At 38.0% G+C, this 27,839-nt stretch overlaps 1 protein-coding gene across 1 annotated transcript in view; it reads right to left on the reverse strand.

Moving 5' to 3' along the window:
- Positions 1–27,839, reverse strand: part of LOC124795881 (alpha-L-fucosidase-like) — a 108,587-nt gene that overhangs the window by 32,875 nt on the left and 47,873 nt on the right. Inside the window, exon 4 of the mRNA XM_047259962.1 lies at positions 20,335–20,495. Within this exon, the coding sequence (XP_047115918.1) occupies positions 20,335–20,495 (161 nt within the window). The remainder of the gene's footprint in view (positions 1–20,334; positions 20,496–27,839) is intronic.

A 27,839-nucleotide genomic window follows, 5' to 3' on the forward strand; every position in this document is an offset into this window, starting at 1 on the left:
CCAAATACTTTATGTCAAAAGTTTATGAATAATTAAGGAAAATGTTTGTAAGACCTGTACCACCTACTGGCTGCTCTGAAATCAGGAATGCCTGCTAGTGGGCTGTAGGAACCAGGTTGACTGCCTCTGATCTGTATGATGGAATCTGCATTAACATCTCAGTTTCAAACTTTCCTTCCAGCTAGCAGCTATTTAACATTTCAGAGTAGAAATCTGTGCTGGAATTTGCCCAGGTAACATCTTGTGTCAAGGTTCACATCTCTTTGCCAAAGTGTGTATCAAAGTTGATCCTAGCAAATGTCTTTATGAACTTCTTTGATTACCACTAATGCATATGAACTATGTCTGCCAGTCTGTATTTGATATCGGTTTTTCTTCCTCTCTCTGACAATTGCACATAATTGACAATTTTCTTATGGAAGATTAATGTGTATATAGCTTGAGTGCTGAGATTGTTATGAAATCGCTTACAAAATATGTTGCCACTGATAAGGATCATAAAGTGTATGTGCTAGTCTTGTATTTGTGAAATAGAAACAGAACTGATAGGAAAAGCTGATTATTACCAAAAATAAGTGTTGCAAATTATAAATATATAAATAATTAAAACTTAATTTGATGGTGTTACACCTATTATTGTTCAGCTTAGTTAGAAACCCAGTTTTCAGTAAGATACTTCAAGGTTAAGGTGCTGTGAAGCAGTATTAATCATTGGTCAGGTTGGTAACATTACATCCTCCAGTCATTCACTTATTCATTCATTCACACTTCATGTTATTGTATCCCTCATGGCAGAGAATTAAAGCATGGAACTAGACATATTACATACTGGCAGGTAGATACAGGCATTAAAGGATATATATGTAAAGTATACTAATAGCTGGTGCTAAATAACTTATGTTGTTAATTATGGTAATTACTTCTAATTGTTTCAGTACATTGTGAATTGAGATATTTTATGTATAAATGGGACAGCAGTTATTTTGAAGAAAAGCTACTACGCTTTGTCAAACATTGCTCAGCTGCCTTTTCACCTCTACACTAAGCATTTGCTTAACTGATTTCAGAGAATGCTATTGGCTGTCTAAATACTGAAACAGATCAAACTTGTTTAATAGGGAAATTGGTTTTAACCCGAATTGATAAGTGGACCTGCATCCACATGTTGTTGTTATTGTGGTTTTCAGTCCTGAGACTGGTTTGATGCAGCTCTCCACGCTACTCTATCCTGTGCAAGCTTCTTCATCTCCCAGTACCTACTGCAGCCTACATCCTTCTGAATCTGCTTGGTGTATTCATCTCTTGGTCTCCCTCATCAATTTTTACCCTCCACGCTGCCCTCCAATACTAAATTGGTGATCCCTCGATGTCTCATAACATGTCCTACCAACCGATCCCTTCTTCTAGTCAAGTTGTGCCACAAGTTCCTCTTCTCCCCAATTCTATTCAATACCTCCTCATTAGTTATGTGATCTACCCATCTAATCTTCAGCATTCTTCTGTAGCACCACATTTCAAAAGCTTCTATTCTCTTCCTGTCTAAACTATTTATCGTATATGTTTCACTTCCATACATGGCTACACTCCACACAAATACTTTCAGAAACGACTTCCTGACATTTAAATCTATACTCAATGTTAACAAATTTCTCTTCTTCAGAAATGCTTTCCTTGCCATTGCCAGTTTACATTTTATATCCTCTCTACTTCGACCATCATCAGTTATTTTGCTCCCCAAATAGAAAAACTCCTTTACTACGTTACGTGTCTCATTTCCTAATCTAATTCCCTCAGCATCACCTGACTTAATTCGACTACATTCCATTATCCTCGTTTTGCTTTTGTTGATGTTCATCTTATACGCTCCTTTCAAGACACTGTCCATTCCGTTCAACTGCTCTTCCAGGTCCTTTGCTGTCTCTGTCAGAATTACAATGTCATCAGCGAACCTCAAAGTTTTTATTTCTTCTCCATGGATTTTAATACCTACTCTGAACTTTTCTTTTGTTTCCTTTACTGCTTGCTCAATATACAGATTGAATAACATCGGGGATAGGCTACAAACCTGTCTTACTCCCTTCCCAACCACTGCTTCCCTTTCATACCCCTCGACTCTTATAACTGCCATCTGGTTTCTGTACAAATTGTAAATAGCCTTTCGCTCCCTGTATTTTTACCCCTGCCACCTTCAGAATTTGAAAGAGAGTATTCCAATCAACACTGTCAAAAGCTTTCTCTAAGTCTACAAATGCTAGAAATGTAGGTTTGCCTTTCCTTAATCTTTCATCTAATATAAGTCGTAGGGTCAGTATTGCCTCATGTGTTCCAACATTTCTACGGAATCCAAATTGATCTTCCCCAAGGTCGGCTTCTATCAGTTTTTCCATTCGTCTGTAAAGAATTCACGTTAGTATTTTGCAGCTATGACTTATTAAACTGATAGTTCAGTAATTTTCACATCTGTCAACACCTGCTTTCTTTGGGATTGGAATTATTATATTTTTCTTGAAGTCTGAGGGTATTTCGCCTGTCTCATACATCTTGCTCACCAGATGGTAGAGTTTTGGCATCCACATATTCTAACAAATTATAGAAGTTGTGTATAATAAGGTTTCTTTTATTTTTTTTAATTTCTTCCAGATGCCTTTTGGCAATCTGTTACTGAAAATAAAATTTCTTTTTGGACTCAAGACAGGAACAGAAAATCTGTAATTACAGACATTATTGTTACTTATCCCATAGTATCATGATTTGAATTCCACCATGCACTCTAAATTCATGTTTATGATAAACTATAAATTACATTATGGAGTAAATGTATTGGCACTTGAATGTGAGAGTCACAAGGTCCTTGTGCAGATTTCTGTTAGATGTTTTGTTACTAACATTCTTACTACAAATTTTAGTCTCATGCCTGCATTACTCCAGAAGATTGTGCCACAGAACAGTATTGACTGAAAGAATGTGAAGTATGCTAGCAATCCAGTGTCCTGGTCAACACAAGTAGGGATTTCTAAGTGTAAAGCAGACAGAACCGATCTTTTTTGTTAATTTATACACATGGCAGTGTCATGTTGTTCATAATTCATATGGATGCTTTGGAATTTGAGATGCAGAGTTCTTTTAGTGTGCATTCAGTGGTCTCTACTTTGAATCTTTTACCTTGTAATGTCCAGCCTTAGATACATGTGTTGTAGAGCAAAATACACAGAACTAATATCGAACACATTGCACATATACGTTTCATTTTTCAAAGTTATTTTTTCAACCCATATACAGCTTCATGGTACTGCATTGGTATTTTCAGTTATGGACATTTCACTGTAATTTTTCTTTTTATTTATACTCATCACTCTATAAATGAAGTAGTTACCTAAGTCAATAGGAATACATAAAACATTGTATTGTTAATGTCAAAAAATTCATGTAATTTTCATATAATGGCATCATTTTGAAGAGTTGTATTTCCTGGACAAATTATTATATTAATTAATATTCTAATTCTTGTGTGTGAATGTAAAAGTCAAAAGTAAGTAAAAAAATGTTAAATTAAGAGAAGTGAAAGACAAATGGGAAAGGTTTTGTAATTCCGTCAAAAAAGGGAAATGCTGATAAAAATTATCATTGTAATTATGTTAAACTGTCAAGAAACTTTAAACATGAATCTTGTAGTGAATTGCCCACAATATTTGTTTGGCATAGTGTTGGCTCAAGTGTCATACAAAAAGTTATTTTGAATAAATGAGAAAAATTGAAAGGTCTTGTGTATTGTATTTTTATTTCAAGAATAAAACTATGAGATTTTTATAAGAATACAGTGCAATCCAACAAAGGGCCATCCCAGAACATCTACAGTGATCAAGAATTATTTACTAGCTCAATAAACAATCAAGGTCATCTAAAATAATCAATTTTTAAAAATATAGTGTAACTGCATAGATAGAAAAGCTACTCACCAAGAGGCAGCAGGAGAACGTATATATAAAAGGTATTACATTTTACAACCTGACATGAGGATTGAAGGAGAAAGAAGAGGGGTTAAGGAAAAGGACTGGTGAGGTTTAGGAAAAGGGATAGAGTTTGGATAAGTCACCCAGAACCCCGGGTCAGGGGAGACTTTTCAAACCCTACCTCTTTTTCTAAATCTCACGAATCATTTTCCTTCACTCCTCTTCCTTCTTCTTCAACCCTTCTGCCAGAAAAAGGAGCCAATTACTCTGAAATATTGCAAATTGTAATACCTTTTATATGTGTATTCTCCTGCCACCGCTTGGTGAGTAGATTTTTTAACTATCCAATTACATTGCAGCAGTCACACAAATGCAGAACACACCATGCATTTTCCAGCAAATGTGGGACTCCATGCTACATCGATACCAACTCTGTGCTGAGATAAATGGTGCTGATTTTGAACATTTATTGTAATTTAATAGTGATCAGAACAATAAAAGAATGAAAAATATTTAACACTTTTTTATTCTCAATTACATGCAATAACGTGCTGCACACTAAGTACACAAAAATTCCAACACATGGTTGCTTTATGAAATTTATTTGTTTTTGTGTCATGTATCATCCCTGTTAGTTTGGGCACTAAATTTTTGACACCATCTATGTGTATAATAGAAGAAAAAGATCTGCTTTGAAGAAAGCCTCTGTTCCTTCTTCTACATCATTCAGCTTCAAATGTAGAATGTTGGAAACTCTCCATCTGTTATGGTTTCCAGTCCCACCAGTAACCAAATTTTTTCCTGATTTTTCATTCTATTTTTAATACTGTTGCATATGAAATACGTGTATGACTATGTCAAAATATTATATAGGCAAAGTTACATTTAAATGTATTATTCATTTGATTAAACAATTGAAAAACCGGGATGGAATAATGATAGTCAGAGGCAGTTAGTGTGTGCATGAGTTGCATTTGCCTGAATGCCTAATTCAGAAGAAGGCCATCTGGCTAAAAGCTTACTTGTTTAGTAGCCCATTTGTTGTGCCTGTCTGCAGCTCAACATCTTAGAACATATTTTGAGCTCAAATATAATGAGATATCTTGAACAAAATGACCTCCTTTATGGCAACCAAGCATGGATTTCAAAAACATCAACCACATGAAACCCAACCTGCATTTTTCTCACATAACATACTGAAAGCTTTGGATCAAGGCAACCAGGTAGAAGCAGAATTTTTTTATTTCTGAAAAGCATTTCACTCAGTTCCACACCTATTGTCAGAAGTACTATCATATGGAGTTGTTGTTGTTGTGGTCTTCAGTCCAGAGACTAGTTTGATGCAGCTCTCCATGCTACTCCACCCTGTGCAAGCTTCTTCAGCTCCCAGTACCTACTGCAACCTACATCCTTCTGAATCTGTTTAGTGTATTCATCACTTGGTCTCCCTCTACGATTTTTACTCTTCACACTGCCCTCCAATACTAAATTGGTGATCCCTTGATGCTGCAGAATATGCCCTACCAACCAGTTCCTTCTTCTAGTCAAGTTGTGCCACAAATTTCTCTTCTCTTCAATTCTATTCAAAACCTCCTCATCAGTTATGTGATCTACCCATCTAATCTTCAGCATTCTTCTGTAGCACCACATTTCAAAAGCTTCTATTCTATTCTTGTCTAAACTACTTTTCATCCATGTTTCAGTTCCATACATGGCTACACTCCATACAAATACTTTCAGAAATAACTTCCTGACAGTTAAATCTACACTCGATGTTAACAAATTTCTCTTCTTCAGAAACGCTTTCCTTGCCATTGCCAGTCTACATTTTATATCCTCTCTACTTTGACCATCATCAGTTATGTTCTCCCCAAATAGCAAAGCTCATTTACTACTTTAAGCATCTCATTTCCTAATCTAATTCCCAGAGCATCACCCGATTTAATTCGACTACATTCCATTATCCTCGTTTTGCTTTTGCCGATGTTCGTCTTATATCCTCATTTTGAGACCCTGTCCATTCCGTTCAGCTGCTCTTCCAGGTCCTTTGCTGTCTCTCACAGCTTAGAACTGGGTTTCTATTTGAGCTCTTGATATTCATGCAAGTTTTTATTTCTTCTCCATGGATTTAATTCCTAGTCCAAATTTTTCTTTTGTTTCCTTTACTGTTTGCACAATATACAGATTGAATAACATCGAGGATAGGCCACAACCCTGTCTCACTCCATTTCCAACCACTGCTTCCCTTTCATGTCCCTCGACTCTTATAACTGCCATCTGCTTTCTGTACAAATTGTAAATAGCCTTTCGCTCCCTGTATTTTACTCCTGCCACCTTCAGAATTTGAAAGAGAGTATTCCAGTCAACATTGCTAAAAGCTTTCTACAAGTCTACAAATGCTAGAAACGTAGGTCTGCCTTTCCTTAATCTATTTTCTAAGCTAAGTCGTAGGGTCAGTATTGCCTCACGTGTTCCAGCATTTCTACGGAGTCCAAACTGATCTTCCACAAGGTCGGATTCTACCAGTTTTCCCATTTGTTTGTAAGGAATTCGTATTAGTATTTTGCAGCCATGGCTTATTAAACTGATAGTTCAGTAATTTTCACATCTGTTAACACCTGATTTCTTTGTGATTGGAATTATTATGTTCTTCCTGAAGTCTGCGGGTATTTTGCCTGTCAGTAGTTCTAATGGAATGTTATCTACTCCCGGGCCCTTGTTTCAACTTAGGTCTTTCAATGCTCTGTCAAACTCTTCACGCAGTATCATATCTCCTATTTCATCTTCATCTACATTCTCTTCCATTTCTATAATACTGTCCTCAAGAACATTGCCCTTGTATAGACCCTCTATATACTCCCACCATTCTGCTTTCCCTTCTTTGCTTAGAACTGGGTTTCCATCTGAGCTCTTGATATTCATGCAAGTGGTTCTCTTTTCTCCAAAGATCTCTTTAATTTTCCTGTAGGCAGTATCTATCTTACCCCTAGTGATATGCGCCTCTACATCCTTACATTTGTCCTCTAGCCATCCCTGCTTAGCCATTTTGCACTTCCTGTCGATCTCATTTTTGAGACGTTTGTATTCCTTTTTGCCTGTTTCATTTACTGCATTTTTATATTTTCTCCTTTCATCAATTAAATTCAGTATCTCTTCTGTTACCCAAGGATTTCTATTAGCCCTCGTCTTTTTACCTACTTGATCCTCTGCATCTCTCAAAGCTACCCATTCTTCTTCTACTGTATTTCTTTCCCCCATTCCTGTCAATTGTTCCCTTATGCTCTCCCTGAAACTCTGTACAACCTCTGGTTCTTTCAGTTTATCCAGGTCCCATCTCCTTAAATTCCCACCTTTTTGCAGTTTCTTCAGTTTTAATCTACAGGTCATAACCAATAGATTGTGGTCAGAGTCCACATCTGCCCTTGGAAATGTCTTAGAATTTAAAACCTGGTTCCTAAATCACTGTCTTACCATTATATAATCTATCTGAGAACTTCCAGTATCTCCAGGCTTCTTCCATGTATATGACCTTCTTTTATGATTCTTGAACCAAGTTAGCTATGATTAAGTTATGCTCTGTGCAAAATTCTACCAGGCGGCTTCCTCTTTCATTCCTTAATCCCATTCCATATTCACCTACTACATTTCCTTCTCTTCCTTTTCCTACTATTGAGTTCCAGTCACCCATGACTATTAAATTTTTGTCTCCCTTCACTATCTGAATAATTTCATCAATCTCTTCATCACCTGTGGAGCTAGTTGGCATATAAACTTGTACTACTGTGGTAGGCTTCATATCTATCTTGCCCACAATAATGCGTTCACTATGCTGTTTGTAGTAGCTTACCCGCATTCCTATTTTCCTATTCATTATTAAACCTACTCCTGCATTATCCCTATTTGATTTTGTATTTATAACCCTGTATTCACCTGACCAGAAGAATTGTTCCTCCTGCCACTGAACTTCACTAATTCCCACTATATCTAACTTTAACCTATCCATTTCCCTTTTTAAATTTTCTAACCTACCTGCCCAATTAAGGGATCCGATATTCCGCGCTGAAATCCGTAGAACACCAGTTTTCTTTCTCCTGATAACAACGTCCACCTGTGTATTCCTTGCCGGAGATCTGAATGGGGGAATATTTTACCCAAGAGGACGCCATCATCATTTAACCATACAGTAAAGCTGCATGCCCTGCTGCTCCTCTTCAGGAACCACACATTTGACTGGTCTCTCAACAGATACCCCTCCATTGTTGTTGCACCTACGGGTTGGCTATCTGTATCGCTGAGGCACGCAAGCCTCCCCACCAACGGCAAGATCAGAGGGGGGGGGGGGGGGGTGTCATATGTGGAATCAAGTGAAATTTGTGGCTGGATAGAGGACCTTTTTAGTAGGGAGGACACAGCATGTTCTTTTGTATGGAGAGTCATCGTCAGATGTAGAAGTGCTCCAGGGAAGTGTTTTGGGTGGGACCCTTGCTGTCTGTTAATGACCTTGTAGGCAATATTAATAGTAAAATCAGGCTTATTGCAGATGATGTAGTTACCTATAATGAAGTACTATATGAAAGAAGCTGCATAAATATTCAATCAGATTTTGATAAGATTTCAACGTGGTGCAGAGATTGGCAACTTGCTCTAAATGTTCTGAAATGTAAAATTTTGCACTTCACAAAATGAAAAAACATAGTATCCTATGACTATAATATCAATGAGTCACTGTTGGAATTGGCCAACTCATACAAATACCTAAATGTAACACTTTGTAGAGATGTGAAATGAAATGATCATATAGGTTCAGTCATGGGTGAAGGAGGTGGTAGACTTCACTTTATTGGTAGAAAATTTATTGGTAGAAAACTGGGAGGCGTGCAGCTAGTCTACAAAGAAGATCGCTTACAAACCACTTGTGCAACTGTTCCAATTTTTTGATCCCTTCCGAATAATAGGAATTGTCCAAGTCTGCAAAATAGCTATTAGTTGCTGCAATCACCTCCTCGTTTGAATAAAATCTTTGTCCCGCCAGCCATTTCTTCAAATTGGGGAGCAAATAGTAGTCCAAGGGAGCCAAGTCTGGGGAATAGGGGGGATGCAAAAAGAGTTGGAATCCTATTTCCATTAATTTTGTGGCCACAACTGCTGAGGTGTGTGCTGATGCATTGTCGTGATGGAAAAGGACTTTTTTGCAGTCCAGTCGCCAGCATTTTTCTTGCAGCTCAGTTTTCGGATGGTCTAATAACAATGAATAATATGCACCTGTAATAGTTTTACCCTTTTTTTCAGGTAGTTGATGAGGATTATCCTTGCAAATCCCAAAAGACTGTCGCCATAAACTTTCCGGCCGAAGGAATGGTCTTCGCCATTTTTGCTGCAGATTCTCCCTTGGTAGCCCATTGTTTAGATTGTTGCTTGGTCTCAGGAGTATAGTAATGTATCCATGTTTCATCCACAGTGATGAAAGGACATATAAAGTCCTGCGGATTCTTCCTGAACAGCTGCAAACCATCCTAGCACCACTTCACATGATTCCGTTTTTGGTCAAGCGTGTACAATCACAGAACCCATCTTGTGGATACCTTTCTCATGTTCAAATATTTATGCAAAATATTATATCCCCATTCATTCAAGTTGCCCACAGCACTAGCAATCTCACGCACCTTAACTCTTCTCTCATCCATCACCAGATCATGGATTTTATCAATGATTTCTGGAGTCGTAACCTCCACAGGGCGTCCAGAACGTTCAGCATCACTTGTGCCCATATGGTCACTCCGAAAATTTTGAAACCTCTTATAAACTGTTCTAATCAAAGGTGCAGAGTCACCATAATGTTTATCTGTAGTCTCCTGAGGCGTTTTGCCTTTCATAAAGTAATGTTTAATCACCACACGAAATTCTTTTTCGTCCATTTTTTGACAATCACCCGACTTCCTTGATTCACACGAATGCCAAAAACAAAGAAATAGACCAATATGGCTGAAACTTGGTGTGCGTTTTTTTTCCAAAGATGCTACTAACTAAACATGACCTCGATATGCACCGATGTTGCCATCTCTCGGACTTTGGACTTTTCAAATACCCCTCGTATTACAGATTTTTGCACCAAAGTATAAAATTCCAATACAAACCTTCAAAAAGGAAGCATAGCCTACATGAAAATTATTTTTACTTCAAATATTACAGCTGCAAATGGCAGAGTTCATCCTAATTCCATTCTGAACTGCAGAAAAAATGCATAGTATGCACAAAAATTATTTTTATGTCTAGTATATATGATTGCAAATTTCAGAGTGATTGTAATCACTCTTGCTACTAACCATAAATATCATTAGGGAGTATATGTATTGGGAAGTTACTGTAAGAATCACTAGAACCATAAAGAGGTTTCTGCAAGATGTTCAGTTACCAGCTTTACGCAATACTTTTTGCACACTTTTTTAGAATACATACTTTTCAGGTTTTAGCTATGTTATGCCATAGGATGATACAGAGGGGATACACAGTGAAATTATTCAAAGTACACCAATGAACTGTCTGGAGGTTATATGTATCTAGTATCTTTAAGTCAGTTTGATTCATTTGGAATTGCATAATATAAGTTTCTAACAACAAAATCAATTTTTGACAGTACAATGTAATTGGATGGATAAAAGGTCTACTCACCAAGCAGTGACAGGAGAATACACATATTTAAAAAAAATTTTTACCTATGCAAGCTTTCAAAGCCAGTGGCTCCTTTTTCTGGCAGAAGGGCCGAAGAGGAACGAAGAGGGGCAAAGGTAAAGAACTGAAAAGGTTTAGGAAAAGGGTTAGAGTTCAGGAAAGTCACCCAGGACTCTGGGTCAGGGGAGACTTACCAGACAGGCTGAGAAGGAAAAACTGATTCTTGGGGACTGAATTTGCCTGGTGTTAATGGGTTATGGCAGCAGACGAATGACGTGAGTGTCTCTGATAACAGCATGTCATCACCTGCAGTGCCTCTCCTGGGCTTTTGAACATATTGATTGGATCCTAGATGATGGGAAAACCATGGCCTGATCAGATGAGTGCTGATTTCAGTTAATAAGAGCTGATGGTAGAGTTCGAGTGTGGCGCAGACCCCACAAAGCCATAGACCCAAGTTCTCAACAAGGTTCTGGTGGTGGCTCCATAATGGTGTGGACTGTGTTTACATTGACTCTGGCCCAACGCAACCAATCTTTGACTGGAAACGGTTATTTTTGGCTTGCTGGAGACCTTTTGCAGCCATTCATGAACTTCATGTACCCAAATGACAATGGAATTTTTATGGATGACAATGTACCATTTCACCTAGCTACAATTATTCATGATTGGTTTAAAAAACATTCTGGATGATTCAAGTGAATGATTTGGCCACCCAGAATGCTCGAAATGAATCCCATCAAATACACCCCTGGCAAATGAAAAACGAACACCATGAATTTGTCATCCCAGCAGGGGGAAATTTTATTGACATGTTCTTGAGGACCTATACAACACACGATCATATAGACAGGGCCTTATGGACGTGATTACAGTGAACAGACAGTGCACAATGTCATCGCTAGTACCGTATATACACTCCTTTTGCAGCAATGTCTTACGAAATGGCCTGCCACTCAATTTCAATCTGGTGCCTCAGATGGGCCAGAGTTTGTGCCAGACAAGCAGACCATGCAAGATGATGCTTCATCTGGTCCCAAACATGCTCAATGGGGGACAGATCCAGAGATCATCCTGGCCAGGGTGGTTGGCATACATCTTCAAGGGCACATTGGGTGGCATGGGATACATGTGGATGTACATTATCTTGTTGGAACAGCACATCACCTTGCCAGTCTGTGAACAGTAACATGATGGGTTGGATGATGGTTTGAATGTACCGTGCATTGTTCAATGTTCCCTTGACAATCACCAGAGGAGTACGCCAAGTGTAGGATATTGCTCCCCACACCATGATGGCAGGTGTGGGCCCTTTGTGCCTCTGTCGTATACACTCCTGATTTTGGTGTTCACTTGCAGATGCCACACACACATACAACCATCATTAGCACCAAGGCAGAAGTGACTCTCATCACTGAAGATGACACATCTTCATTAGTCCTTCCATAAATGCCTACCACAATATCACTGGAGGCAGTCTGTATAATGTTGCGGCAGAAGATGCCCTAATGGTACATGGGACTGCAGCCCTGCTTCATTGTTGTGATGGTTCTCACTTATACCCTTGGAGAAATGGTGTCCCTAGGTTGTTAGGAAGTGATGGTGCAGTCCAGTATGGCACTTCATAGGATGTGGCGGTCTTTGTGTGCATCTGTGTGTTGCAAATGTCTGGATCCAGGTCAACAGGCATGTGCACCTTCTGCTGACTGCTGGTGAGCACATCGATGCATTGTTGAGAGCTAATGCCCCATGTGTTGTGCGATTCTGTGGTATATCCACCTGGCCTCTCACAAGCCCACTATACTCCCTCACTCAAACTCCGTCAGTTGCACAAATGGCTCATGTACACACTGTTCTGGTATGCTAACAATGTTGCAGACACAGATGGAGCTCCGTATGCCATGGCAAACTGGCTACCATTGGCTCTGGTGGTGACCAACTGCTTGCAGCTAGCAATGTTCCACATCCAATAACAAAGTTCCTTGTGTGTCCCCAGTGCTGCGCATTTGATCATCGCATGCTCCACCCTCTCGTAGTGCCCAGTGTAAGTATGGTGAATCTTCTTCACTTGCATCAATGTGTTTGTTTTTCATTTTCCAGGAGTGTATTTATGTAACATAACTGACACGTCATCTTGTACACAAAATCTTGCTCCAGCAACACTTTCACATTTATGTACAGCTATAGAGGCAGTATGGCTCAATATTTCTGCAGGGAATTTCCAATGACTTGATGAGTCCATACAATGCCAAGTTGCTGCATAACACTCAGCAAAAGAAGGTCTGTCGCAATATTAGGAGGCATCCCTGACTTTTGTCACCTCAGTGTCTGTATCATACATGACTACACTTTGGTGAATAGAATACTTCTATTTTGCCATTTCAGTCGAAAACACTTGCACTCAGTAGTACCTCATAGCCTAAGAAACACGTGCTTCCCGCACAACAATTCTACGTGAACAAAGGCCTCGCAGAGGAAGGGACATATACTCTCCACTGGCACCACTGCCAGTGTGACAAGAAAATGCCCACCAGGTGGTTTGCCTTAAGGATTGATGACCTTGCAGGGGGACAGTAGCAACAAAATTTGGCATAGCTTAATCTACAATGGCATATACATCGCAGTTGTTCAAGCAAACTGGTGCCAATTCAAGGGATTCACAATCTGGAAGATCAGTTCATATGTGTACAGAGTAAACATCAAAGGACTTGTGCCACACATCAAAGTTGTGAGGAAATAAACAGTATGTGAGCAGTTCCAATCTTTGTCTCAATAGTGCAATGTCATCTGCATGAACAAGGTTGAAAGGGTTACTACACAAACAAACTAAGACGAAAAGATCACAGTGGGGACAGTAACATAAAAACTGGAGCATGCAGCAATAACCCAAGGCTTATTCATGGATGAATCTAAGTTTGAAGTACTTTTAAGTAATTATCAAATGTTTGTTTTTGTTGACTTCATGGAGAATGTATGATGAGTGAGCAGTGAAGCATGGTGGAGACTCAGTCATGGTGTAGGGACATTTTGTGGATGATAAAGTTGGTGATCCAGTGAGAATTAAAGGAGGAAGGAAGGATACTGAGCAACAATGCAGTTCAAACTGGCAAGATACTTATTGGTTATGGGTTTGTTCTGCAGCAGGATAAAGATCCCAAACTTGCTTGTAACTTGTGCAGAGGGTATGTCAATAGAACAGACAAATGTGGGAAACGGAATATGATTTGGCCAAGTCAGTCACCCAACTTAAATCCCACTGAACTTTAATGGGATTAACTTGATGGGGGAACAGAAAACTCAGATCATCTAATCTTAAAGATCTATGGAATAATTTACTGATGTGATGGACTGCAATATCTGCTACAACACTACAAAATCTTATCTCCAGAATGCCATGAGTTCGAATGCCTTACTTTGAAGAGGCCAAAATCTAAACCATATTGTATTGTGCTTTATTACAAAGAGAGAAAATATTTATTTTATTGATATATTTAGGTTGAACAGTGTATGTGTACACTGAAATAAAGTACATAGCTTTTATCACAGGGATACAAAACTTTTGACTAGTAGTATACAATCACTTGCCAGCTATTTCTACTAGTTTTATTTTTAAGGAAAAAACATATGAGCACATCCTCTATATCCTCTTTCTCTAAATCAAGTCTACTCATTATCAACTGTAGTAGTCATGGGTCATCTTCATCTCCTTCTTTCCTCAGTTTCCCACCCCAATATTAGTTTTGGTTTCCTTTTCCTCCATTCTTCTTATATGTCCACACCACTTGACTTTCTTTCCATCCAACACACTACATATTTCTTCTTTCACTTCCATTCTCTTTAACAGTTTATTGTTCCTTACTTTTTTTTTATATTCATTCTGAACTTCTACAAATGCCCATATGTAATACTTTCAGCTCAGTAATAGTTTTCTGATTAGTTGCTCAGGCCCCTGCTGCATATAAGACTATTCTCTCTGATACAGACTTGAATATCATCCTTTTAGCTCTATTTGTCAAATTTGTTGTTGTTGTTGTTGTGGTCTTCAGTCCTGAGACTGGTTTGATGCAGCTCTCCATGCTACTCTATCCTGTGCAAGCTTCTTCATCTCCCAGTACCTACTGCAACCTACATCCTTCTGAATCTGCTTACTGTATTCATCTCTTGGTCTCCCTCTACGATTTTTACCCTCCACGGTGCCCTCCAATGCTAAATTTGTGATCCCTCGATGCCTCAAAACATGTCCTACCAACCGATCCCTTCTTCTAGTCAAGTTGTGCCACAAAATCCTCTTCTCCCCCACCCTATTCAATACCTCCTCATTAGTTATGTGATCTACCCACCTTATCTTCAGCATTCTTCTGTAGCACCACATTTCGAAAGCTTCTATTCTCTTCTTGTCCAAACTAGTTATCGTCCATGTTTCACTTCCATACATGGCTACACTCCATACAAATACTTTCAGAAACGACTTCCTGACACTTAAATCTATACTCGATGTTAACAAATTTCTCTTCTTCAGAAACGCTTTTCTTGCCATTGCCAGTCTACATTTTATATCCTCTCTACTTCGACCATCATCGGTTATTTTACTCCCCAAATAGCAAAACTCCTTTACTACTTTAAGTGTCTCATTTCCTAATCTAATTCCCTCAGCATCACCCGACTTAATTTGACTACATTCCATTATCCTCGTTTTGCTTTTGTTGATGTTCATCTTATATCCTCCTTTCAAGACATTGTCCATTCTGTTCAACTGCTCTTCCAAGTCCTTTGCTGTCTCTGACAGAATTACAATGTCATTGGCGAACCTCAAAGTTTTTACTTCTTCTCCATGAATTTTAATACCTACTCCGAATTTTTCTTTTGTTTCCTTTACTGCTTGCTCAGTATACAGATTGAATAACATCGGGGAAAGGCTACAACCCTGTCTCACTCCTTTCCCAACCTCTGCTTCCCTTTCATGCCCCCCGACTCTTATAACTGCCATCTGGTTTCTGTACAAATTGTAAATAGCCTTTCGCTCCCTGTATTTTACCCCTGCCACCTTCAGAATTTGAAAGAGAGTATTCCAGTTAACATTGTCAAAAGCTTTCTCTAAGTCTACAAATGCTAGAAATGTAGGTTTGCCTTTTCTTAATCTTTCTTCTAAGATAAGTCGTAAGGTCAGTATTGCCTCACGTGTTCCAACATTTCTACGGAATCCAAACTGATCTTCCCCGAGGTCCGCTTCTACCAGTTTTTCCATTCGTCTGTAAAGAATTCGCGTTAGTATTTTGCAGCTACGACTCATTAAACTGATAGTTCGGTAATTTTCACATCTGTCAACACCTGCTTTCTTTGGGATTGGAATTATTATATTCTTCTTGAAGTCTGAGGGTATTTCGCCTGTCTCATACATCGTGCTCACCAGATGGTAGAGTTTTGTCATGACTGGCTCTCCCGAGGCCATCAGTAGTTCTAATGGAATGTTGTCTACTCCCGGGGCCTTGTTTCGACTCAGGTCTTTCAGTGCTCTGTCAAACTCTTCACGCAGTATCTTATCTCCCATTTCGTCTTCATCTACATCCTCTTCCATTTCCATAATATTGTCCTCAAGTACATCGTCCTTGTATAAACCCTCTATATACTCCTTCCACCTTTCTGCCTTCCCTTCTTTGCTTAGAACTGGGTTGCCATCTGAGCTCTTGATATTCATACAAGTGGTTCTCTTCTCTCCAAAGGTCTCTTTAATTTTCCTGTAGGCAGTATCTATCTTACCCCTAGTGAGACAAGCCTCTACATCCTTACATTTGTCCTCTAGCCATCCCTGCTTAGCCATTTTGCACTTCCTGTCGATATCATTTTTGAGACGTTTGTATTCCTTTTTGCCTGCTTCATTTACTGCATTTTTATATTTTCTCCTTTCATCAATTAAATTCAATATTTCTTCTGTTACCCAAGGATTTCTATTAGCCCTCGTCTTTTTACCTACTTGATCGTCTGCTGCCTTCACTACTTCATCCCTCAGAGCTACCCATTCTTCTTCTACTGTATTTCTTTCCCCCATTCCTGCCATTTGTTCCCTTACACTCTCCCTGAAACTCTGTACAACTTCTGGTTTAGTCAGTTTATCCAGGTCCCATCTCCTTAAATTCCCACCTTTTTGCAGTTTCTTCAGTTTCAATCTGCAGTTCATAACCAATAGATTGTGGTCAGAATCCACATCTGCCCCTGGAAATGTCTTACATTTTAAAACCTGGTTCCTAAATCTCTGTCTTACCATTATATAATCTATCTGATACCTTTTAGTATCTCCAGGCTTCTTCCACGTATACAACCTTCTTTTATGATTACTGAACCAAGTGTTAGCTATGATTAAGTTATGCTCTGTGCAAAATTCTACAAGGCGGCTTCCTCTCTCATTCCTTCCCCCCAATCCATATTCACCTACTATGTTTCCTTCTCTCCCTTTTCCTACTGACGAATTCCAGTCACCCATGACTATTAAATTTTCGTCTCCCTTCACTACCTGAATAATTTCTTTTATCTCGTCATACATTTCATCTATTTCTTCATCATCTGCAGAGCTAGTTGGCATATAAACTTGTACTACTGTAGTAGGCATAGGCTTTGTGTCTATCTTGGCCCCAATAATGCGTTCACTATGCTGTTTGTAGTAGCTAACCCGCACTCCTATTTTTTTATTCATTATTAAACCTACTCCTGCATTATCCCTATTTGATTTTGTGTTTATAACCCTGTAGTCACCTGACCAGAAGTCTTGTTCCTCCTGCCACCGAACATCACTAATTCCCACTATATCTAACTTTAACCTATCCATTTCCCTTTTTAAATTTTCTAACCTGCCTGCCCGATTAAGGGATCTGACATTCCACGCTCCGATCCGTAGAATGCCAGTTTTCTTTCTCCTGATAATGACGTTCTCTTGAGTAGTCCCCGCCCGGAGATCCGAATGGGGGACTATTTTACCTCCGGAATATTTTACCCAAGAGGACGCCATCATCATTTAATCATACAGTAAAGCTGCATGTCCTCGGGAAAAATTACGGCTGTAGTTTCCCCTTGCTTTCAGCCATTCGCAGTACCAGCACAGCAAGGCCGTTTTGGTTAATGTTACAAGGCCAGATCAGTCAATCATCCAGACTGTTGCCCCTGCAACTACTGAAAAGGCTGCTGCCCCTCTTCAGGAACCACATGTTTGTCTGGCCTCTCAAATTTATGATTCATAAAACAGAGTTGAATGTCCTAGTGACCTCCCAACTGTTGCTAATTCTTTTATTAATTTCAGTATCTGATCTTTCCTTTTTTCTGAAATAGATCCTAAGTAGCAAAAATTATTTATATTTTGGAGTATGCCATATGATTAGTACCTATGTGAACTTTAAATAGTGTTGGTGACATGGTGTAACCTTTAATTGATTATTATTTGTTGTAAATTTCTACAAAAGCACACTGTCGATTTTAATTTGGCATGTCTTAACTTTAGATGTATATTTTATTATCTTAACTAAGGAGTCCTGTATGTTTGACAAGTGTAACATTCTCCAGAGTAGTTACCTAGGAACAGTGCTGTATGTTGAACAGTGCTATATGTTTTTTCTAACTCAAATGAAAATAATCCATTTTTTCATTTTTCCTTTTACTGCCTAATAAAGTTTAAAACATTTACTACTATGGAGCTATAAACAGTCAGAATTGCTACCATGTGCATTTCGAGTTCACTTATTCTGGTACAGTATATAAAGAGCGATTCAATGAATTACTCACTGAGGTCTATGGACTTATGGCCTGACAGTTTATTCTGCTTTTTGTGTGTAGCCACTTCTGCTATCCTCATATTACTCCTACAGTATTTAGTGATAGGCAATAGCTCTTCAACAGAAACTGCAATTACATTGCAGTTTTATTTAACCAAAAATGGCTGACTTATAATGCTGATATCTAACTTATGGAAGAAATATGTGTATGTGATGTATAAATGTTAGGTTAGTAAATATTATTTAGTAAAGATGATGTTTAACTGCTGCTAAAGCAGAGACTGAGATCTAGTTAAGTTGCATTTCCAGCATAAGTCTAAGTTGGACAAACATTTTGGTAAAAATACAGTAATACAATTTAAAATTTTGTCCTCTAATTGATGAAAAGCTCCTAACTGTTCTATCTGAATAGTGCTTTAGAAAATAGTACAGTATTACAGTACTTGGCTTTGTTGCCTTTGTAACTCTGATTTTTATCACTATTCGATCCTTAATTAGATCTAAGGTAAACAGATGTATGCTAGCAATTCTACAAAACTAAACTTCTCATTTTCCTTTATTTCTGCAGTGCTTTTTAATCACTAAAACATAAAATTTTAGAAGTCCTTGCAAGTTTTAGGAATTTTTTCAGCATCAGTGTTGTGTGTGACGAGGGCCTCCCGTCGGGTAGACCGTTTGCCTGGTGCAAGTCTTTCGATTTGACGCCACTTCGGCGACTTGCGCGTTGATGGGGATGAAATTATGATGATTAGGACAACACAACACCCAGTCCCTGAGCGGAGAAAATCTCCGACCCAGCCGGGAATCGAACCCGGACCCTTTGGATTGACAGTCTGTCGCGCTGACCACTCAGGTACCGGGGGCGGACAGCATCAGTGTTGTAACTGCAAAGGACACTATTCAGAAAGTGCAGTCTTTACCGATCTCATCAGTATCATAAGTACTAGCCAAAACTCATCTATGAGGGCATGCTGAAAAGTAATGTCTCCAAATTTTTTGTGTGGAGACTCTTAAAGCTTTTTAAAGAAAACCAGTGTTGTTTATAGTCTACATCTTTATTCTACATGTCTATATGTTTGAAGCCCTCTGTAGTTAGAGGACTTTGAATTGTAGTGTTTAACATGGTGGTTTGTAATATAACTATGTAGATGCAAGAAAAACAGCATGCTGTAATCGAGTTTTGAATCTGAAGAGTTCATACCCGCATGGAGTGCCTTCTCCTTCAGTATAACAATGCCAGAGCACACATAAGCACTGCAACATCTGCAACATTCCATCACCTTGGATTCACTGTCATCAGTCATCCTCCATGCTGTCTTGATTTGATCCTATTTGATTTTCATCTGTTTCCTAAACTTGAATGCCTTTGAGCACTTCACGTTGATAGTGATGAAGTGGTGAAAACAGAGGTGAGGCTGTGGCTCCGCCAATAAAGTCAAACATTCGACAGTGACTATATCAACAAAATGGTATCTTGTTTGGAGAAATGTGCTTGTCATCTGTGTGACTGTTGAGAAATAAATATGTAGACATGAGTTATAAAGATGTAGAATGTTAGTAATGCTTTTTTAATTTAAAAAGCTTTAAGAGTTTTCACATTCTACATTATTAATATACAACTGGCAACTGCATGGTAATGACTGTCTATCACACATGGTGTTTCATGAATAATGGCTGCAGCTTCATCCAAATGAGAACCAGCTCTATTTGTGTCTACGGTACACCTGTGATGTTTTTGTTACATGAAAAGTGTTCCTTGTTCTCACCTCTAGACACTCTAAAATTCTGTACACTTTTTTCTATACAACTTTACAAGGTGCTCCTCTATTATTTAGAGATGGCTGCAACATGTAACTACCTGTTTGCTGATTACTTTCCTGTTTTTGTTACTTGTACCATATATTTGTATGGGTCACATTATTAAATTTTGTCAAATAATATGCATCGCTGTTTCTTACCAGTTCATAGAGTTCTGGCATTGTCTTTGTATTGACAAATTCCTGAGTAGTGTAATTATTTGCCTTGTCTGATATGTAGATTGGGTTGAACCATTCATAGAGTGAATGATAAACACCAAATCTTAAATCAGTTTTCTCACGAAGTGCAGCAGCAAGATCTCCTGAAATGTAAAAATTATTATTCATCACATTTTTGTATTGATGGTGTTGATCTTCGTTTCATTCCAATAGACTGTAATTTCAAAAATGTTTATTTTGAAATTTTGTTAATGCCATTATCAATTTTGATGTGTAGATAATGAATTCAGGCATAGAAATAGGGGTTGTAATCTATAAATTTAATGTAAATGTGGTAATGGTGATTCCTTGATGGAATATAAATATTTTAAGGAGTAAAGGTAACAAATCTCTTGTACTGCTACATTTTCTGTACTTCTATAGTTTTGACACTGTACGTAACAGATGGGATCATTGTTCCACTGTTCAGAAACAAGAACATATTTATTTACTTTGTTTGTTGATCATATGTAGTGTAGTGTACTAGATTACCTTGGGTTTGTCTCAAATCTAGGGTTTTACAAAGAAAATTAATCACGTTTGTATGTACACATTACAAATTATGTACAGTAAAGTTCAAGTAGTCAATTACTGAATAGAGGCAGGGGTACAGTAGACAATCTCTAACAGATCTTTCAAATGCAGTTCTATTTAACATGCCATTTCAGTCATTTGGCAACTTGTTCAACAGTTTTATTCTTGTATACCTGGTACCAGCCTAATAGCAGCTTGTACTAGCTATGATTATATGTAAGTTTCCTTTTAATCTGGTATTTTGATGGTGTCTAGCAGAATTTTTTCTTATACTGCTGTTACTGGCAGCTACAGTTTTTAAATAAACATCAGTGTGTCCATCACATTCATACATGGTACTGGTTATACTTTTGATATTTTAAACAATAGTTCACATAACTTTCTAGCACTGCCTCTTGTAATAACTGTAATGGCTCTCTTTTGGATTCTGAAGGTCCCTAAAGCTGCTGGGGCATTTTCCAAGAACATGAGCCCATATTTTAGATGCACATTAGAATATGTACAAGAAGTGTTTCATTAGTGACTGCTCCTTTTAAGTTGAAATTGATATAACCAATATGTTTGTCCCACATTGAGTCACTTTGTACCAAAATCTGAAGTAATTTTGTTACCTCTTTATTTACAATGTGTTCAGTCCTAGTGGTGTCTTCAGGGCAATGTAGGATGTTATTTTAATAAACTGAATGATTAATGGAAAATCTCATATAAGATGTGAAACAAATACTAACAAAGAGATAGAGGGGCTGGCCAGTACTTACCTCAGCTCAGTACAGCCGATAGATACACATAAAACAGAACTGAAAATTTACATTCCTAGCTTTCGGAACTTTGTTCCTTCATCAGGGAGGAGAGAGGGGAAAAAAGGGAAGAAGGGAAAGTGGATTCAGTTACTCACAACCCAGGTTATGAAGCAACAGGGAAAGGAAAACAGGGAGGGTAGCAAGGATGGAGGCATGGTTGTCAGAGGGAAGCTGTGAGATGTAATGATGGCCAATACCTACCTTCAAGGGGTGAAATATGTAGTACTGCCAACAGATACATATCAAAGTCACATAACATACTACCTAGCTTTTGGAACTTATATGTTGTCTGACAAAAAGTGAAGCATCAGAAGGGGAGTCAAGACAAATAGAAACTTCATGAGTTTAGAAGCTATGTGATGTTATTTCAGTGATTACAGTCTGCCTGCTTAGCTGAGTGGTAATGTGCTCGCCTACCATGGAATGGACCCGGGTTCAATTCCTCACTGGGTTGGAGATTTTCTCTGCCTGTGGACTGGATGCTGTGTTGTCATCATCATCTCAACATTACCGACATGTAAGTCAGCCAATGTAGTGTCATCCAAAATAAGACTTGCACCCAGCAGCCGAACTTCCCTGGACAGGGCCTTCTGGCCAACAGTGCCATTTTATCATTTTGATTTCAGTGATTACAATACTGAGTGCCAAATTTACAGGGAACTTGGCAGTGTGAGCAAACTTAACAGCATGATGTTGCACCCCCTCTGGTATGGATGCATTCACTGAATCTGTTGGGAAGGCCGTCATAAAGTAATTGTATCCTCCTGAGAGGCAAGCTGGACCGATAACTGTTGTAGCTGATCCTTGATATCCTGGATACTGGCACTGTAATGGGGCTGACAAATGAGCTGGTCCCTCACATGTCCTATCTGGGGATTTAGCTGGCCACGGGAGTTCGTCAACACCACGTGGACTCTTCACAGACACGTGCATTGTGTGGATGAGAAGTGTCCTGCTGAAAAGTGGCACCATGATAGAATAATATGTGACTGAACACATGAGGACACAGAATGTCTATGACTTATCATTGTGCTGTCAGAGTTTTCTCAATGGCTACCATCTGTCACCTGAATTTATGGCCAATTGTTCCTCACACAATGATGCCTCAAGTAACACCATAGTGCCTCTCCAGAACATTGGAAGAATTGGACCTTTCCCCAACTAGCTGCCGTACTTGCGGGTTAGTGCAGAACTATGATTCATCACTAAATACGTTGCAATGCCATTCATTAGCAGTCCAAGCTTCCCAGTCACACAACCACTTCAAACACAATATTCTGCGTTGTTGCGTTAATGGCTGCCTATGCATGGGACGGTAATTCCCTATTCCAGCTGCAGCTAGTCTCTGACCAATGGTGTGGGATGACACAGACTGATGCAGGGAGTCCATTATTTATTCTTGGGTGGTGGCTGCTGATGTCACGAGGTAACGATGTGCTTGCTGCAAAATATGACAAACATTCCTTCTGGTCATCAGACATGGTTGACTAGAATCTTGACGATGAGTATGCCTGCCCCCATGTTCTTATGCAGTCCAGCATTAGGCCACTCTCACGTCTGAATACCCCACAGATCTGGTTATTTCACAATTCAACAAGCCACCCAGATGTGGACCCACAATGAAGCTGCTTTTAAAATGTGTCAGGTGCTGATAAGCTGTCTCACACATGTATGCAGCATCTTCATGTTCTTCACAGTGCTCATTCAAAATCTGACACTGTACATGCCCCTTATGGACCATCCATAAATTACATCACACATTAAAGGGGAGTAAGGGGGTCAACAAAGTATGTCATCATATGACAAGGAGCGGTACAAGTCACAAGCTTTAATATGTTACGTGTATGCATCTAAGGTATTACAACTCTAAACTTCAGTTACACATATACATCTAAGGTATTACAACTCTAAACTTCAACTCTAATGAAAAACTTTAAAATATTACCAACTCTATCAATATTATCAAATAAGGTTTAAATTTACCTTATGTTGATGACTGAAAAGTAGTGTAAGGTTGAAGTAAAATGGATTCAAAAATCAAAGAATTGCAAGTAAAACTGATGAAAAAGAAAGTGACAGCGATAGATTTTTTCCAAAAATCCCTTCATTATCAAGACAAACAAAGCAACTAGAGCTCATGGCCATTAAAGCAAGTTTGAGTTTTACATTATTTTAATATTTCATTATCCCTCCATTAAAAATATAGCTAGTGTTCCACAACTAATTAAAGAATGGAACTACCCAGTCAGTTAAGTTTGTTTGTTATTCAGTACTTATTATAAAATGAAGTCATCAACCGCATCTTTCTGTCTGCCTGTTCGAGGTAATCTTGAAAGATTCAGGTTCAATTTCAATGCAGTTTTCTCTTTCATGTAACCGTATTCTTCAGGGTAGTTTAGTGTACACATTGTGTAACATGCCTACATTCCACATTTTATATGTTTATTTTTAATTGCAGGAAGAAATCAAACAGGACATACCATAAGACACTAAAGGTATTAATATGAAATCAAGTGGGAGGCAGTTACTTCAAACAGTATCCTAATCAGCACTTAATCAGAACACTTCTTGGAATAAAACTGTAGTACTGGAATTTGAGCTCGCCAGCTTGCTGTTAGCATGCAATGCTAGCAGGATGACAGATAACAATAAAAACAGCATTAAGGAAAGAGATTCAACAGAAAAAAAGCACACTGAAGAGAAATATCAGTGCAGTGGAATGACAAAAAAAGTAATGAGTCTAAAACACAAACTATTCTAGAAATTTGTGAAAGTAATTCCAGCTAAAAGCTGCTCTTAACATTTGATACAACTGTTGGTCAACCTACAGTAGAAGAAAATCAATCCAGTTTACCTTAAGATATAAAGGAGAATTTATGGTGACACATTGATGATCAATATTGCATTGGAATTATTAGGTGCTGCAAAACAGTGGATGACTTACAAGCCAAACTATGTAAACGAGGCTATACTATCAGTCAATTAGGATTTCACTTAAGACTCCTTCCTAGATGAGTCAATACAGAGAAAGGAAAAAAATGCATACTAACTGTTCCCAATATATTGTGCAAACCAGAATATATAACAATGAAAACAATCAATTATTGACAAAATAATTAAATTGTATAGATAAAACATATGCTCACCAAGCAGCAGCAGAACACACACGTAAAAGACGGTTATAATTAGCAAGCTTTTGGAGCCAGTGGGTCCTTCTCAGGCAGAGGGGTAGAAGGGGAAGGAAGAGGGCTGAAGGAAAAGGGCTGGAGAGATCTAGGAAAAGAGAAAGATTTCAGGAAAGTCAGCCAGAACCACGGGTCAGGGGAGACTTGCCGCATGGGATGAGAAGGAAAGACTGATTGTTGGAGACAGCATCGGACAAGATTGGAAAACCTGAGAGCTTAAATGTCAGGGTAAATTACAGACAGAGGTTACTGCTTAAAAATCATGCATGAGTTAATAAAAGTGAAAAGCTAAGTGCATTGTACATAAAAGAGATGGGAGAGGGTGGTGAAAAATAAAATAGACGGGTAAGGAAATGAAAGATGTAGAAAACTTAAGCGGAGTGAAGCAAAGAGTAGTTACTGTGTTGGAGGTGGACAGAAGTGGAAGCACACAAGATAAATGGTATGTGTGAAAATAATATTTTAAGTAGCAAAATTAATAAAGTAGATGCTGGTGTAAAGGTGCCATCTCTGTGTTACAAAAGACTACGGAAGCAAACCTCAGGTAAAGAGGCATTCAATATAGCTGACTGAAAAATAGCAGATAATCGTTCTAAAATTAAATTACATCACCAGAGTGTGCAATATGCTTCCAATAAATCAGAAAAAATTATTAGTAACTGGGATGCCAAATGTTTTTATTATGACAGAGCATGGGCTAAAGCAAAATGAAATAATTGTGTATAACCTAAAAGAATGTAAAAAAAAATGGCACATTACTGTAAAAGTGAACACAAAAGTGGGGGTATAGCTATATAAGTTGATAGTAATGTAAAGTATCTAGGAAAATACACAAAAAGCTCAGTGAAAACTGGATCACAGCAAAAACTATTCAGAGTAGAGAAGAATTAAAAGAAGTGTATAAAAATTATCAGGAGGAGAAATGTTTAGCAAGGGTAAGGTCTACAGAGATATGAAGAAAGTCTACAGCAGGGTGTTTAATGAGACAAAAGCAAGTCACTATAAACACAAAATTGAAACTTCCTCAAATGTCCCCAAAACTGTCTTGGAACACATAAACACAAGCAGAAGAGAGACAGAAGCAGCAGCTCATGTAAACATCACACTTGCAAAGGAAGGAACATGACTAATAATCCATATGAGGTATCTGATATTTTCAATCAGTACTACATAGATGTAGTGGATGGGTTGAACAGAAACCAAAACATCTAAATAATAAATAACATAAAAACCTCCAAGATGGTAACAGATTGTATATTTCTATCACCTACAGAAGAATCAGAAGTCATAAATATAATTAGATCTTTAAAAAGAAAAATTCAGAAATATTGGATGACATGTCTCCAAAAATAATTAAGCACGTTGCTAAATACACAAGTAAGACTCTCACATTCCTTATAAATCAAATATTACAGAAAGGAACAATTCCAAATTGCCTAAAGAAAAGCCAAGTAATTCCCATTCACAAAGGGGGAGACAAAGGGAATCTCAGCAACTAAAGACCTATTACAGCCACATCTCTACTGTCTACAATTATAAAAACAGCCATAAAGGATAGGTCAGTAAATTTCACAGCAAAATGTAATATAATAAATAGCGCACAAATGTGGTTTCGGAAAAGATCAATCTACAAAGACAGCAGCAGCAGATTTCACAGAGTATGTAGGCTTAGTCAGGGCATTGGAAAAACAGGAATAAGTTTGTAGTTTATTCCACAACCTGTCAAAAGCTTCTGATCAAGTGTCACAGAGTCCTGTTATAAAAACTAAACCAGTATGTCATAAGAGGCAGAGCAAATAATGTTATCAAAACATTTATCAAAAATAGGCAACAAGCATAGAGATAAAGCATAGAAAGGGCAACAGATTGGGAAATGTGTTCTCAGCATTAAAAAACATAAAATGTGTTGTAGCGCAAGGATTGGTATTGGGACTATTACGTTTTTTTTTTACTCTATCATTAAATGTCATAACAGAAGCTGTAAATGAAACAGTGATCATGCATGTTCACAACACATTTCTAATAATCACGAATACATTTGCAAAGGACCTTGAAACCAGGACATGTCCAGAGATGGATAGGGTATACAAATATTTTGAGGGGTGCAACCTTTTCATAAATGGAAGTAAAACAACTTACATGAGAACACAAGCAAATAGGGCAGTCAAAGCAGATGATCTTGATATCAATCTTTGGGACCTCAGCATTTCAAAAGTTCATTTCAGTAAGTTTCTGGGTTTGATGATAGATAGTCTCATGACATGGGAGACTTATACAGATAAAATGTGCTAAAAAGTTAGCATGAATATATTTCTCATGAGAAAAATGTCACAAACTGTTGATGATGACACCTTGCTAAAAATGTTTTATGCTGCAATTTAGCCATGTATCTCTTATGGTAGATCTGTGTGGGGTAGTGCTGCTAATATACATGTAAGCAGATTACTTAAATTTCAAAGAAAGTGATCACATGCATTGGAAACCTATCACCAAGACAGTCCTGTAGAAGTAAATTCAAAGAATTGCAAATGCTTACAGTGCCTGATCTGTACATATGCTATATGAAAGAATTATGTATCTAAAAGTAAAATGTATAGCTATGATGAACAAAAATATACATAAGTACTGTACTAGGTGTAAAGATAATTACCACATGTATTAAAACATGCTTAAGTTAAGTGACAGAGAACCTAACATAGCTGGATGTGTATTATATAACAAACTTCCAAACACTATCAAGAACTTAAAAACACTGTCTGCTTTCAAACAAAAACTATGTCATCTGGTCTCAGCTTGTAACAGTGTAAAGGAATTTTTAGATACAAGTGCAGCATTGTGATCGAGTTTCTTAGAATATATACAACTGTATATATTCAGTTTAACTACGTCTGAAATGTATAATTTTATTTTTATGGTTGAAATTGTTATC

The sequence above is a fragment of the Schistocerca piceifrons genome, chromosome 4 (assembly GCF_021461385.2).
Source record: "Schistocerca piceifrons isolate TAMUIC-IGC-003096 chromosome 4, iqSchPice1.1, whole genome shotgun sequence".
NCBI classification, from domain to species: Eukaryota; Metazoa; Arthropoda; class Insecta; order Orthoptera; family Acrididae; genus Schistocerca; species Schistocerca piceifrons.